The 15,149-nt window shown below is 51.9% G+C and overlaps 3 protein-coding genes across 6 annotated transcripts; 2 read left to right on the forward strand and 1 right to left on the reverse strand.

Annotated features, from left to right (window-relative positions):
- Window positions 1-221: 221 nt before the first annotated feature.
- Window positions 222-4,338, forward strand: IL2RG (interleukin 2 receptor subunit gamma). Of its 2 annotated transcripts, none has more exons than XM_069463493.1 (8): window positions 222-336; window positions 556-709; window positions 922-1,106; window positions 1,315-1,454; window positions 1,882-2,044; window positions 2,589-2,736; window positions 3,579-3,648; window positions 3,974-4,338. In XM_069463493.1, the coding sequence occupies exons 1-8, from the start codon at window positions 222-224 to the stop codon at window positions 4,154-4,156; spliced, it is 1,158 nt and encodes a 385-aa protein (XP_069319594.1). In that variant the 3' UTR covers window positions 4,157-4,338. The 2 variants fall into 2 exon arrangements, with proteins under 2 accessions (XP_069319594.1, XP_069319595.1); XM_069463494.1 differs by having other exon boundaries at window positions 1,882-2,042; window positions 2,638-2,736.
- Window positions 4,339-5,006: 668 nt separating this feature from the next.
- C30HXorf65 (chromosome 30 CXorf65 homolog) lies at window positions 5,007-6,753 on the forward strand. The gene is made up of 6 exons (XM_069462929.1): window positions 5,007-5,031; window positions 5,152-5,238; window positions 5,441-5,575; window positions 5,910-5,978; window positions 6,323-6,429; window positions 6,652-6,753. The coding sequence occupies exons 1-6, from the start codon at window positions 5,007-5,009 to the stop codon at window positions 6,751-6,753; spliced, it is 525 nt and encodes a 174-aa protein (XP_069319030.1).
- Window positions 6,754-7,241: 488 nt separating this feature from the next.
- On the reverse strand, window positions 7,242-14,787 carry FOXO4 (forkhead box O4). Of its 3 annotated transcripts, XM_069462887.1 has the most exons (4): window positions 13,942-14,787; window positions 13,660-13,776; window positions 9,036-10,095; window positions 7,242-8,682 (listed from the first exon to the last, which is right to left on the reverse strand). In XM_069462887.1, the coding sequence occupies exons 1-4, from the start codon at window positions 14,140-14,142 to the stop codon at window positions 8,675-8,677; spliced, it is 1,386 nt and encodes a 461-aa protein (XP_069318988.1). In that variant the 5' UTR covers window positions 14,143-14,787; the 3' UTR covers window positions 7,242-8,674. The 3 variants fall into 3 exon arrangements, with proteins under 3 accessions (XP_069318988.1, XP_069318987.1, XP_069318990.1); XM_069462886.1 differs by having other exon boundaries at window positions 13,660-14,787; XM_069462889.1 differs by having other exon boundaries at window positions 8,238-8,682; window positions 9,391-10,095; window positions 13,660-14,606.
- Between the last annotated feature and the right edge of the window lie 362 nt (window positions 14,788-15,149).

Genomic DNA, 15,149 nt, shown 5'->3' on the forward strand with positions numbered 1-15,149 from the left:
CTTAGTCTCTACTTAACACCACCCTATGGCAGCACCTAATCTCCTAGAGACTTAGCCTATGTCACACTACCCATTTGCCACGCCCTCTGTAAAGCCCTGGTTTCTAAGGTTCTTTCCACCGGAAGCTATGACAGAAGGAAATGTGTGGGTGGGGAGGGGTAATGGGTGAGGGGCCCAGGTTCCTGACACAGACTACACCTAGGGAACGAAGAGCAAGCGCCATGTTGAGGCCATCATCACCACTCAGATCCCTCTTATTCCTGCAGCTGCCTCTGCTGGGGGTGGGGCTGAACACAACAGTCCTCACGCTCAATGGGAATGAAGACACCACAGCCGGTGGGAAATCTGGGATTGGAGGGGGTTGGTGAGAAGGGAGGTTGTGGGAAGAGGCTGAACAGAGATCTGCAATCTGCCACTGGCCACTGCAATCATGCGGGCAGAATTAAGAGTAGAGTGGGAAGGGCAAGGGGAAAGGTTCCCTGTCTCATGCTACTTCTTCTTCTGACCATCGTTTCTTCTTTTTTCCTCCCCCACTTCATTTTCTCCCCAACCTAGATTTCTTCCTGACCTCTGTGCCCCCTAGGTCCCTCAATGTTTCCTCTCTGCCCCTCCCAAAGGTTCAGTGTTTTGTGTTCAATGTTGAGTACATGAATTGCACTTGGAACATCAGCTCTGAGCCCCAGCCTACCAACCTGACTCTTCGCTATTGGTATGAGAAGGGAAGAGGGGGTAGCAGAGGGGAGGAAGAAGAGGTGGGCTGGATCCGAGACAAGAAAGAGGGTAGCCAGCCTCGCAGGTGCCCCACTCTTTTCTCATGGGGTAAGGCATAAGTCAGTTCAGAGGAAGGGCGGCTGGGCTGTGGATATCTGCAGTACCCAAATTGGCCCACTGTTCCTCTTCCTTCCAACCCTTCTCCTCTAGGTACAAGAATTCTGATAATGATAAAGCCCAGGAGTGTGGCCACTACCTATTCTCTGAAGAGATTAATTCTGGCTGTCGGTTGGAAAAAAAGGAGATCCATCTCTACCAAACATTTGTGGTCCAGCTCCAGGACCCACGGAATGCCATGAGGCAGGCCATACAGATACTAAAACTGCAGAATCTGGGTAATTTGGAAAGAAGAGGTCAAAATCCTAGGGATATTGTGGGACACTGGAGTCTAGGGGGTGATATTCTCTTACCATAAGGGTACATGCACATAAAAGAGGAGATAGGGGATCAGGATGGGAAGGGAGGAGGGGTAAGGAGCACTACCTTCAGGATCCTGACTTGTCTAGGCCAGGGGAATGACCACACACGCACACATATCTCCAGTGATCCCCTGGGCTCCGAGGAATCTAACACTTCGCAACCTGAGTGAATCCCAGCTAGAGCTGAGCTGGAACAACACATACTTGGACCATTGCTTGGAGCACCTGGTGCAGTACCGGAGTGACCGGGACCGCAGCTGGACTGTGAGTGACTGGGGATATAAATGTAGCAGCTGAGGCCAAGCAAATGGGGATAAAGGATTCAATTAGCCGGATAGGGGGACCTAATACCGAGCTCCTGCTCTCTGCCTCCAGTTCCTCTGCTCACCCCCACCATCCTCCAACTCCTTTCCCTATCATCACCAGTGAGTTATCATTGAGGATTGCCTACCCATACTCTTCCTGGTACCAGATAAACAAGTAAACAAAAGGAAGCCATTAAAGGGATCCGGAGAGGAGACATTAGATTCAAGTCAGTGAAGGGACCAGTGTGGCTTGAGTAGTCAAGAGAGGAGGGAGGAACTGGAAAGAACCAGAGATGACATGGGGGTGGAATGGGGTGCAGGAGTACATTTTAATTCTCCCTTATTTTATGGACACCCACTTTTCCCTCACCATCTTTCTCCCCAAGGAACAGTCAGTGGATCACAGACATAGCTTCTCCCTGCCTAGTGTGGATGGGCAGAAACTCTACACATTCCGTGTTCGGAGTCGCTTTAACCCACTCTGTGGAAGTGCTCAGCATTGGAGTGAATGGAGCCATCCAATCCACTGGGGGAGCAATACTTCAAAGGGTAAAATGGGTCTAATACATGACCCCAATCCATAGGTCCAACACTCCAACCTTTCTAACACCACTGTCTTTTGCTGTACCTCCCTATCACTGAGCCCCCAAACTTGGTGCCCTATTTCCCCTCACTGTTCACCCCCAACCCCTAGAAAGCAGGGTTTTTCTGGGTAGGAATGGGTTGTTGCATTGTTAGAGTAGGGGAGTGGATTGAGAAGGAGGCCAAGGGGGATATAGAATATATAGGATTTCCCTACAGCATTCCCAGAGAGCCTGCATGGTGAAGATGGCTTTGGAACTAGACAGATCTAGGATCTGCCACATACTACCTCTTTGGACTCGGGCACATCACTAAACCTCTTCAAGTCTGTTTCCTCACCTGTAGAACGGAGATAATAATTGTTCCTCCCTCTCAGGAGCTGTTGTGAGGATTAAGTATAGGGAATGTGTTTAGCACAGTGCCTGGCACCAAGTTGGGGCTCTACAAATGTTGGCACATAATAGGGGCACCACAAATGTAAGGTCCACATTCCTTTTCTATTTTCCTATAGAGAATCCTTCGTCGTATCACTTCTCGGCCTTTTGGCCAAGATCAAGTGGGGATAATCCTTCGTTGTTTGCATTGGAAGCTGTGCTTATCCCCGTCGGCTCCATGGGATTGATTATTGGCCTCATCTGTGTGTATTGCTGGCTGGAACGGTGAGATTTTGGAAAGCCTAAAAAAATGAGGTGGGAGTGGCTGGGAATAGTAGAGGAACCCTCCTCTACTATTGCGGGATCTCCAGGAGTAGAGGATGGGACAGTAAGGACCGAGGGATCACCCAAGAGGGCATGATGATGGAAGGAAGCCACAGGCACAGAGAACACGGAATCACATCATTCCATATGGGATAACTGGAAGAAGGGTAAAAAGAACTTTAAGCCTGAGCAAGAGCGAGACTCCGTCTCTACAAAAAATAGAGAAATTAGCCTGTAGTCCCAGCTACTTGGGAGGCTGAGGCAGGAGGATTGCTTGAGCCCAGCAATGTGAGAGTGTGAGGTTGTGGTGAGGCGTGATGACCCCACTACACTCTTGCAGGCAACAGAGAGAGAGAGAGAGAGACCCTGCCAAAAAAAAAAAAAAAAAGAGCTTTAACCTGGTGGGGCCTGGTGGCTCACGTATAATCCTAGCACTGTGGGGGGCCGAGGTGGGTGGATCGCTTGAGCTGCTCAGTAGTTCAGTTAGAGACCAGCCTGGGCAAGAGTGAGACCCCGTCTCTACTAAAAAAAGAAAAAATTAGCCTGGCATTGTGGTGCACGCCTGTAGTCCCAGCTACTCGGGAGGCTGAGGCAGTAGGATCGCTTGAGCCCAGGAGTTTGAGGTTGCTGTGAGCTAGGCTGATGCCACAGCACTCTAGCCCAGGGGATAGAGCCATACTCTCTCAAAAAACCAAACCAAAACAAAACAAAAAAAACCCCACACCAAAACCAAAAAAACAAAACAAAACAAAAAAAACACTTTAACCTGTGTGCTCCTCTGCTCCCTCTTTCTCCCCCATCAGGACAATGCCCCGAATTCCCACCCTCAAGAACCTAGAAGATCTTGTTACTGAATACCACGGGAACTTTTCGGTGAGAACGCTGTCATAAGCATGCTGCAGTCTGTCAACTGCCAACTGCCTGCTAGCAAGGCAGACGGGGGGGGGGGGGGGGGGGGGCCTGCACAAACTGTCAGGATGTGGCCGACCAAATGGGGGATGGGCTAGACAGAGACACTGAAGAACATTATAGATTGCGTGAAGTGGGTGGAAACAGTGGTACTGGGGGCTCAAGAGTCTGTGTGTTCCTTCCATAATCACAGTGGTTGCAGACGTTGTGAGAGCTCCTTTGGCACAGAGCCTGGGTCTTTTACTTCCTGCCTCTAATTGACCCCTGACCTGGACATATCTGTCTTTAGGCCTGGAGTGGTGTGTCTAAGGGACTGGCAGAGAGTCTGCAGCCAGACTACAGCGAGCGACTCTGCCTCGTCAGTGAGATTCCCTCAAAAGGAGGGGCCCTCGGGGAGGGGCCTGGGGGCTCCCCCAGCAACCAGCATAGCCCCTACTGGCCCCCCCGCCCTGTGTTATACCCTGAAGCCTGAAACCTGAGCCCCAACCCCCTGACAGAACCCCAGGGTCCCATAGCCCCCAGTGGTACTAACTTCCCTTCATCCAACCAGCCTGGGTCCGAGCCCTCTGTGGCTGATTTTAAATTTTGTGCCCCCATGTAACTACCCCTTCATTCAGTATTCCCTACTTGAGAATTGCCCCTTTGTCCTGTACCTGTTTCTCATCTCCCCCAGCCTAGCCCTTCCTTTTGGTAGGATTCTTTCTCCCTCCATCCCTCTTAACATCTACCCTTCAATTGTTCCTGAATCAATAAGAAATAAAGTTTCTGTTGATAATCATCAAGACTGTCTGTTATGGGGCAGGGAGCAGGGGAAACATGGGGTACAATGAGGGTGGGAGGGGTGGTACTGAGGGTAGGAAAAAGGAGTAGTAGACATGCTGTGGAAGTGGTACTACTACAAATTAACTGAAAAAAGAGTATGGTTCTGGAAACTTACTTCTCTCCAGGTGTCCTGCACTCATTCCAGGGTCCAGTTTAGGGTTAGATTTACCATGTTGCCCCCATTCCCAACTAATATTTTACAGATCCCACCCAAGTTCTTCTCTCCTTATCCTTACTCCACTTTCTGCCTCACATACCACTTCTGACCTCATAATCCCTCAACTGCAGCCTCAGGCCCCACCCCTAGGGATGCTGGTTATCCACAACTGCCAACAGCTCTCTCCATCTGCCCATTCTGGGCCTCCTCAGCCTATGAGATCCATCTGCCTCACCAGTCCCCCAATCCTACGGGCCTACTTGGTTCCCTAAGGCCTCTCAAACACCCTGCTTCTCCATGACTCATCAGGGCACTCCCTGAGCAGTGAGGCGATCTTGAGAGCATGTTCATTTTCATCAACCATGGAGGTGAGGGGCAGCACAGACCTGGAGTCTGTTTATGGGTATGGAGAGGTTTGAGGGCAGTGGAGATCACAGAAATGGTATAACTAGAGAAGGGCCCACATGCCCCATCCCATCTCTTCTCAGATAATCAGCAGTTTCTGGTCAATACCAATTGCTCTGTCCGCCGGTTGCTATGTTACGTCCGAAGTAAAGTGGGGTTGCCTAAAAGAGGTGAGGAGTTTGGGGAGGTGACTAATGGCTAAGGGTCAGAAGTAGTAGGGTCATCTCTAGCCCCCAAACCCTCCTTGTGGCAGGAAGGGAGTCCCTTGTATCCTTACAGCTTCCTCCAGTTCATTCTGTATAGGATCACTGGCCCCGTTTGCTCCCACTCTCTTTCCTTAGCTGCCCCAATTACCCTGTGGCCTCCCTCCAGACACCGTTGATTTGTGTGATGAAACGGGGACAATGAAGATGCTTTTCATGACGAAGACCCCTGGAGAATATGCCAGCAAATTCCTTACAACTCGAAGCACCTACTACGTTTGTAAGGTGGAGCGTGGGGGACCAGGTAGATGCTTGAGAGTGTTCCCCGGAGATAGAGCAAGGCCCTCAAGATGGATTGTGAACTTTGTCTTTAAAATAGGGCACCCTCAACCAGATCCAAACTGACCATCTCTAGTCAGCCTAAGAAAGGGCACTGCCTCCATAACAATAGGTTAGGTTCACACATACCGTGTTTCCCCCACCTCATCCTGGGGTCCATACCATAGCTCTCCCTTAGGAGGAAATAAGGTACAATCAGTTCAAGGCAATGTTTAGTATTAGGTTCCTGAAATCTTAGGCTTTGGAAGGGTGGAGACTGGGTGACAGGAGTTGGGGATAGCACACTGCTATGTTCACAGGACCCAGACTTCAGAATGCCTATAGAGCTTTCGTGCCCCTCCTGAAGAATCCAGAGCCTGAGCTACTTGGTAAGGAGTGTGATGGGGGAGGGTACTGTATATAGCTGTGTGATGGAGAATATAGGGTGAGACAAGGATCCCCTATATGGCAGGTAGGATCATAGGAGCCTAGGAGAGGGGGAATAGGGTCCAGATCCACTTTAGGAGGGATGTTCAGCTTAAACCAGGGTGTTCATGTGTTACTTCCTCCTCCCCCCATTTCTTGACTGTCTTCTAGGTATATCTTCCTACCACCACCCCATCCTATCTATCTTAGGCCAGGTTGCTCCAGTTGATTGTTTGAATGATGGGAGGGCCAGGATGGGTAAGATTTCTAGGCCTCAGAGGTGCAGGTGCCCTTTCCCTGTTCTTAGAAGCGCTTCGCACACAATGTGAAGCCCTGGAGAGGAACCGACTGAAGATGCTTAGAATCCAAGAAGCCAAGAAGGCCGTTCCAATTAAATCTGCCGTGGCCGTTCCAGTAAGACTCTCTGAATATGGTCTGCCCCAGCACCACCCTCTCCCCACCAGCCAACTGAATGATCCTCTACCCTGGCCCTCTGGGATAAATTTCCTTTCCAAGAATCCAACAGCTATGCCCAAGACCTGCCTCCAACCTCTTTTTGTCCTTCCTTTAGCCCTAGCTTGGAAAAACCTTCCCTGCAGGGGCCTCTTTGTTTATCTACTTAATTTCTCTTTCTAGTCCAAATCATCAGGACGATCAGATGGAGACACGCCCACTCGCAAGACTGTTATCTTTAAGACCAAAGCAGAGGTTCTCAATAAGAGGGATAGACGTCGCTAACTCAATAAAGTGACCAAGTGAGAGCAGTAATACTAGGTATGAAATTACTGGAATTTAATGTGAGATTTCTTTTTCTAGAAAGACTCCTTCTCCCAATATCTGCACTAAGGCTTAAGTATGCCTCAGGCACAGTGGAGGCTCCAAGGGTGGATGGGAGCAGCAGGAGGGCTGGGGCGAGCACATGGGTGGGGGTGAGGAAAGACTGTGAAGTTTAGTACAATGAGCCTTTGAGGGACTGAGTAGGGGGTGGGGTCTTCTCAAACCAGACTACCTCCCCTTGGGAGGCCTATCTCGCAGCCCGCCTACTCCTGCTGGGGCTAGATGTCCCTCCCCCACCACACTCCACCACCTCCCTGGGCCAAAATTCCCCCACCCCCACCTCTCTGCCTCTGGGCAGTTCCTCCGCCCCGCCTGATCGCTCGCCCGTCGCCTTTCCTCCCACCCTCCCCCTTATCCGAGGGAAGCAGCAAGGCAGCAGAAACAAGAGCTGGTTATAGGCATTTATTGAATTTATTCATTTATTGATTTGACACACTTCCCCACTCCAATCTAGCACATGATACAATCTGGGTAGGCCAGGCGCTGACACAGGAAATGATGGGAACCCACAGCAGGGGCGGGGGAGGGGACAATGCAAAGGGCATTGGGGGAGGGGTTGCTTGGGGGCTGGGGTGGAGAAGGAGCCCCAGATGGCCTCCCTGGCAGGTGCTAGTAAACCTGATCCACATTCCCCCCATCCCCACTCATTTCCCAGACCCTCAGCCAAGCTCCCCAGCTCCCCCTTGCCTGTTCTTCCCCTCCCCGCTGCCTGCTACCACACACACTTCCACATAACCCCTGTAGTCAGGGAAGGGGAAGAAGGGCAGGGACAGCTGTCAGGGGCCTTGAGCAGGGAGGTCTCTGTGCCTAACTTTACCACCCTAAATCCTTCCCTCCTCTTCTCTACCGTCCCACCCTCTTCCCAGGCCCCAGGCTAATTCTAGGCCTTCGATGCACTCTCCCACCCTAGCACTAACTCACATTGGGTCATAGAAGAATGTGGCTGCACCAACACCACACACTCCCAGGCACAAGTTGACAGAATGAGGGGATCTGGCTTAGCTTTTTCCTTAGGGAAACTCCAGCCTATTATGCATAGACCTTTTTCTAGACCTGGTCCAAATGGGGCTCCTCCCCTTGTTCACTGTTACTCCCCACCTCTTCCCCACTTCCCTGTGTTTCTCCTAGTATCTGTAGTGTTTGTATCATGTCACTATGACAAAGCCTTCAGAAAGAAAAAAAGCATTCTCCCCATCACTAGCACCTTGCCACTGTTAAAAATCTCTATATTTGTGTTTATATTTCTTTAAAAGTTTATAAAAAGACTTTCTGTTATCTGCAGCCTTTCAAGGGTGATTTGGCCTGGCGAGCCACTCCAGTGCTCAGACCTTGGCCCTTCCAGGTCCCCTATACCCCCCACCCACCCCACCCCACTGGCCTAAGGGGCCACTGCATAAAAACCCCAGGCTTGACCTAGCCTGGCCCAGCTCAGATAAGACTCTCTACAAAAAAATCCTGCTCCCAAAGGCAGGGGTAAGGCCACTGGTGACTTCACATTTCCAACAGCATTGCCCGCCCCTGCTACAAAGCCTAGGGGGTGGGAATGGGGGAAGCCGAGGATGGCTCCTGAGAGGGGACCTTACCCCCTAATTGGCACAGTGAAAATAAACCCTCTCCCTTTCCCCCTCCCATATCCCTCCCCCCAGAGTCCCCATGTGGGACAGCTTTGTCTTTATAATTTCCTCAACACGGAGTGTGACCAGACCCCACCCTAGCTCTAAAGCAGGGTCCCAATTTCCTGGGGAGGGCTCAAGGATAAAGAGTGGATATGGACACGCCTGGCTCCACCTCTGAAGCAGGGGACAAAGCTTCCAGCCATGACTCAGAGATCTGTGGGAAGAAGAAATAGAGGACAAGGTAAGAAGCTTATCTGGGGCATGCCAACTTTCCACCATCCAGATTCACACCAAGGAAAACAGAGACACCTCCCCCCTCTCCACACACACACACACACACACACACACACCTATTCTGTGCTACCTTGCAGGGGTGGGCACTACTGAGGGGCCTGGAGGTCCCATCTGGAAACTATGCCACTCTAATTTGACATCCTTCCTCCAATTCCCCAGGAGCTCTGACTATCCCTTGTTCTAAAGCTCCCCATTGCTCAGATCATGGGACTAGCTGGGCACCTAGGAGTGGACATAGGTTGTGAGAGCTAAGATGATTAGGGGGTGCTGTACCTGGCTCAAAGTTGAAGTCCAGTCCCTCGCCCCCATCCATGAGGTCACTGATGATGCTATCTATGTCACACTCCAGGTTCTCCGTATACATATCAAGATCTAGATCCTGAGGCATTGTGTCTTGGCTTGTGGCTTCAGTAGGGGGTGTGAGCACTGGAGGCCCCAGGGCCTTGGGGATGGCAGCACCCGCCATGACTGGAGGAGGTGCTATCATAGAAAGGGTGGGTACCAGACTGCTGGGGCCTGGAGCCTCTAGGGGCTTGAGACATAGGCCGACTCCAGTGGCCAGCTTACTGGAGGAAGGTATCCCTCCCAGCAATAGAAATGTTGGATCCTGAGACAGAATGGGATCTACCTGGGTCATGAGGGCATCAGCACGGGGTGGTGGCATATCAGAGGTAAGCAGGGCCTCCAAAGAATGGGAGCCTGAGAAGCACCCTTCTCCTGCCGACAGGGGCCCCTCTGCTGGTCGGAAGAGGGAGGTACTGTACGTGTGTATAGGACCGGTAACCCCAGGATGCTGCAAAGAGAAGCCAGAGAGACGATTCCGAGATAACAGGGAATGGGAAGATGTGAGATTGAGCCCATCTAATAGCTCTAGATCTTCATTTAGAGTAGGAGGGATACCCCCTGCATAGCTGCTGACTGAGGCTGGTATTTCCTCCTCTGCTAGCACCTCAGACTCTGGCCTCAGAGGGGACAGTCGGGTGCTGACAGTGCTAGCATTTGAACTGCTTCGTGGACGGAAGGTGGTCCACACATCGGCTTCCTCACGGTTTCGAGAACAAGGGCTGCCTGACCACTTGGCAAAGTGGCCAACAGGGCTCGTCGGAGTGGCACCTTTGGATGGGGCTGGCAGCACAGGTGGTTTCTTCTTGGGGGCCTTGCTGCGGCCCCGGAGCAGCTTGCTGCTGCTATCCATGGAGGCGGCTCGGCGGCGGGGCGCCTTGCCGCTCTTGCCTCCCTCGGGGTTCAGCATCCACCAAGAACTCTTGCCGGTGGCCTCGTTGTGAACCTTGATGAACTTGCTGTGCAGGGACAGGTTGTGGCGGATCGAGTTCTGGAGGGGGCAGAGGCAGCAGGAAAGGGGCATGAGGTGTATGTAGGGGAGGTCAAAGGCCAGCAGTCTAGTCTAAAAGGATGCTAGGGCACAGCAGGGGTGTTCCTGGAGACTCAAAGAAAGTCACATTTCTTTGGCTCCTTCCCCAGCGGGGAAACTGGCAGGGCTGGGGGTGGGGATGGGAGCGGGGTGTGAGGGGGAGGAGACCACACACAGTTCCTACCCCAAGACAAGCTGTGCAGCCTCTGCTCCAGACTTCTCTGCACAGGGGCCAGGGAGACAACGGGTGATAACAACCTACTGCAGAGGGCACGGTGCCCACCCTGGAAAAGCTCCCAGCACTGTGCTCCTCCTGAGTCTTGGGGGAGGGAGGGTGTCCGGTTCTGGTGGGCGTCTGGGAGGTGTACTCCTGGCCCAGCAAGAACTAGGTTCAGGTGGGAAAGAGCATTCCACCCCTTTCCTTGAGTGCAGGTTTGGGTGGAGTTTACAGGACAGTGGTGTAACACCAGCCCAGGACTGACTCACCCTGCCCTGAGCCAGTTCTCTGAATAGGCTGAAGGGCTGGAATCCCAGCACAGCTGGTGCCCCATTCCCCACAGAGTATTTGGGCCATCCAGCGCTCTATAGGATTTCAAGATTCCTTTTTTTCTGAATCCCAGCCTTATTTCTCCCAATCCATGACACATACCCTCAACTACATCCAGTCTAGGCTCCTCACTGTGCCTCAAATACACAAGGTTCAATCCCCCCTCCCTCCTTCTCCTAGGAAAGATCTCCCGTCTCTAAATTCTACTAGTTGGCCAAGCTTAAATTCTGCCTCTTTTATAAAAGTGGTTGCTTGACTTCGACAGCCAAATTTCTTGTACAATATTTTAAATCTGTTCCACACAATTTTACCCAAATCTATATTGTGTTGTTTATGGTTTCATGTAATTTGTCTCATCAAGTGTAAGTGCCAAGGTCACAGACAATGTCCTCCGGTCCCACAGCCCCCAACAGTGCCCTCTCAGAGTGCCAAGCTCACAGCACATACTCAATACGTACTCAAGCTCACAGTACATAATCAATATTTGTTTTCTGATTGGTAGATGGGCCCCGGGTGACGATGGTGAGGTTCCCCTTGAGGCTCTGCCAGCTCTTGAGTGCTGTGGGTATTGGAAGCTATGTGTTTTTCCTTTCTCCCTCACTGGTGACATTGTATTAGGGATACGTTTCTTTTTTCCAGCAGCCCAGGGAGCAGAGATTGGAAGCTTTTTGAGCCCCCAGTTCAGTATTTTTACTGGTTGCCACAGGCTAGTTACACCATGGTTTTGATTTTTTTTCTCCCTCTGGGAACCTGCCTTCTATTTCCTCCCTCCTTCCTAGCCCCTTTCCCCCACTTCTCAGGAATTTGCGCATAAACTCTCAAACCTTGGGGGCATTTGACCTCCCACATGGAGCTCTTTAGAAATTCAGAAGGCGCTCATAAAGGCTTGGAGCAACTAGGAGGCTGAGGTTACGGACAGTCAGAAACCACTTGTGTTTTTCTCTGACTGGTGTTCCAAGATAAGACCCTTTGCCTGAGGAACAATTCCTTGAGCAGCTTCTAGTTCCAGGGCTCTTTAGCCAAAGAACTCCTTGTGTCCCTGGGACCCTATGGGAGTGGCACTCCAACTATTCTGGCTGTGCTGATGCTTCTAGCTCCTTCATGGAGTTGCACTTGTCCATCTAGCCTCGGCTCGCAGTAACTGAGGATCACAGTGACTTCTGGCACCATGATCCCCTCCCTTTTCATCCTCTAACTCTGGGTCTACCGAGAAGGCCAATTCCCCTCCTCACCACTTAGTAGCCACAAGGCCCATTTGTCTTCTCTAGGCCTTGAACTAGCAAGTGGTACAGCCTTTTAACTGGAGAGGTCAGTTCCCTAGAAGCCCGTAACTCCTATGTTTTGGAAGGCAGGGGTGGGAGTGGCGGGGGGGGGGGTGGTGACCGCTAATTCCTCCCCAAGCCACCTAACCTAGCTTTCTTGTTCTAAGTGAGTGCCGCCCCCTGGTGGGGTGGGAGTAACCTTGGCACATCATCAGGGAAGCCAGTTCATGTGTGAGACTTCCCGCTCAGAGGGGATAGGGAGGCCTCGGAAGTCCCAGGCTTAGCCTGATTTGGTTTTGCCATCATTCCAATGAGACGGGGCCATGCTCTTGGAAAATATGATTTATAGTTAGACCTGAGTTCAAGTCCTCATTCTGCTGCTATTAGGTGAGTTTCCTAACCTTTCTGTACCTAGTTTCCTAATATGTAAAATGTGGAATCTCAGAATAGCTGTGAAGATTAATAAAACAAAAAATTTAAAAACTACTTTGTCAACTATAAAGTCCCATATAAGTGTAAATTACAAGGAGGGACCATACTCTCACAGTATAACTAACAACTTGTGGTTATTTCGTCTACCCTGGAAAATGAACCCAAGGGAAAAGAAAAACAGCTGTGAAGGCTGGGTCCAAGGAGGGGAGCTCTTTATGAGCTGAGACTGTGGCGTGGCAGTCTACCCAGAAATAGTGCCAAGGGTCTCAGTCAGCTGTCCCGTCTTCTGTTCTGCCCAGCCCCTAGGGATAATCACAGATCTGATCTCTCAATCTCCTATACCTAAGAGAAGACCCTCTGCTCATTCAACCCTCTGTACTTTGTTATATGCTGACCTCATCGCCCATGGAGGTATAAGATGTCAATAGGGGTTGAAGCTCCCCAGTTTTGTGATTAGAGCCCTATACTTCTCAGGGCAAGTTTTTCAGAGTATACTGCGAGATCTTTCCTAACAGTTTCTTCATGGAAGTCCAAGGGAACTCCCAACCTTGTGCTCTAAAGTCAGAGCCCTACCTCCTTTTTCATGACTAATCTTCCTCAACAGTAAATGAAGACTCCCCCCCCCCAAAAAAAACCTTGAATAGCCCCTTACATGGGAGAGTTTCTTGGCATTGTAGGGTAAACTGAGCCAGACAGCCGCTCACAGCTCCTTTTCTTCTTAGTGCATAATAAGATTAGCTACCTTTCCCCATGAATATCACTGTTTTTACCTTGTGGCACCCCACTCTCTCCTCTTGGGTAGAGCGGTCCTAGAACAGTACTTCTACACCGAGGTACAAGAAGGCAAGCTGGGAATCCAAGTAATCCCACAGGAATGGGAGAAAAGGTGTTGGGGTGGGAGGTGGGGGAAGAAGGAAGGCTAGGTTCGTGTGGGGAATCCACACAGTTCCTGCTGTACATAAGATAAAGACTTCTCTGTGGGAATAAGTGTTTGGGGCAGCCCAAGCCAAAGTGCTGGGAGTGTTGAGCAGCGAGCAGAGAATTCGATTTTCTCCAAGGCAGGGACAGTGTCTTATTCATCTGTGATCCTCCAGCATCAAATACTGAGTGTGGCATATACTATGTACTAAGTAAATGTTGTCTAACTGAAGACTGAAGGTGGATCTCCGGGCTTCCCAAAGGGGTGGGGGTGGGGCAGCGAAAGGGGCTCCAGAGTAGAAGTAAGGGAGGCCAGGGGACCAGGGGTAGATGGTGTTGGGAAGAAGGTAGGGGGGTCATAGTTACCTTCCATCCTGCTGAGCTGTTGCTGTCACCCTTGTCCTTGAAGTAGGGCACAGTACGGACCATCCACTCATAGATCTGGGCGAGTGTCAGTCGCTTGTCCGGGGCGCTTTCAATGGCCTGGCTGATGAGTTCTGCATAGGACTGATTTCCCCAGGCATTCCGGCGGGAGCCTCCCTTCCGAGGACCTGTTACGGCCCCCAGGATCCCGGGCTGGGGGCCCCCTGCCGGCCCTGGGAGCCGGGAGGGCAATAGGATAGGCTCTGAGCGCCCCTCCGTGTGTACCTTTTCTCCCAGACCTGGCTCCACCTCGGGCGGCTCGGACGGCTCGCAAGCGAGCTCTGGTCGGGGAAGGGGCCAGGTGCAGGAGCGGGGACGGCTCTGGGGTTCGAAGTCGAGATCGAGGTCTGTGATCACGGCAGCCTCTGTGGCTGAATTCTCATTCCCTGGATCCATACGTGGAGTCGGACCTCCGCGGCTCAGCATTCAGTGAAGCCTGACACAGTCCCTCACGATGCCTCCCCCCAGGGGGGAAGCACCGAGGGCCAGGAGGCACATTCCTGCCAGTCCGCAGAAAGTCGCGAACTTCCCCCTCGCTCCAGGACGCTAGCCCCCAAACTGTCCCTTCCACACAGTTCTCTGATCTTCTTCCCTACTACAGCCTGCAGCTTCAGAGCTCTTTCTGAGACACCACCTGTAACCTCCGCCGAGCGAAGACACTTTTTCTCCAACCTCTCACTCAGCTTCCTGCTCTTTTAAACCTGAGGCACGGTATCCCCTCATACATTGCGCTCCCATCACCGAACGTCTCCTTAGCTGCAGTCCCCTCCCCTTTTGAGTTGCTGCCCCCCGGGCACTCCTCCCAAATTTCCTCCACCCGGATCGCTGCCCTCCCCCAAGCCCCGCTCTCCCGCGTCACTTGCCCCTCCCCTGACTCCCCTCCCCCCGCCTCTTCCCTTCTCGCCACTCTTAATACTGTCCAGGTCCCCAAAGCCCAGCCTCTCTAATTCCCGCACCGATTCCCCTATCAACCCCCCCACCCCCCGCCCCCCGGGTTTCCCTTTTGTTTTGCTCCAAGCAGCAGCCCCCGCCTGACGTCTCTGTTTACCACTCGCCGGGGCAGCCATCTGCGCAGGCGCCTCGAGAGCCAGTTGGGAAACCGAGTTCTTCAGTCGTGCCACCCTGGTCAGTCTTGAGGACTACATCTCCCGTCCCACTTCGCGGCCAGGAGCCCGATACGGCGGCAAGAGAGCAGCGTGGCAGGATACAGGGAGGTGGAACTTCAATTATTAGAGGTCGTCGCGGACTTTTTCTTTTCTTAAAAATCATTTTCTTCCTTTCCCCCCTTTTCACCCCTTCCCTTGTGATTAGAGGTCACCTAGGTGACTGTGTTGAGAGATGCTAGACTTTTCCCTCCTTCAGTTAGGAGAGGGCAAAAGGGGAAAACGCGGTCTCTACAAGAAGCAGGACACTGAGAAGCAAGAATCAAGGAA

Source organism: Eulemur rufifrons, chromosome 30 (genome assembly GCF_041146395.1).
Source record: "Eulemur rufifrons isolate Redbay chromosome 30, OSU_ERuf_1, whole genome shotgun sequence".
Lineage (NCBI taxonomy): Eukaryota > Metazoa > Chordata > Mammalia > Primates > Lemuridae > Eulemur > Eulemur rufifrons.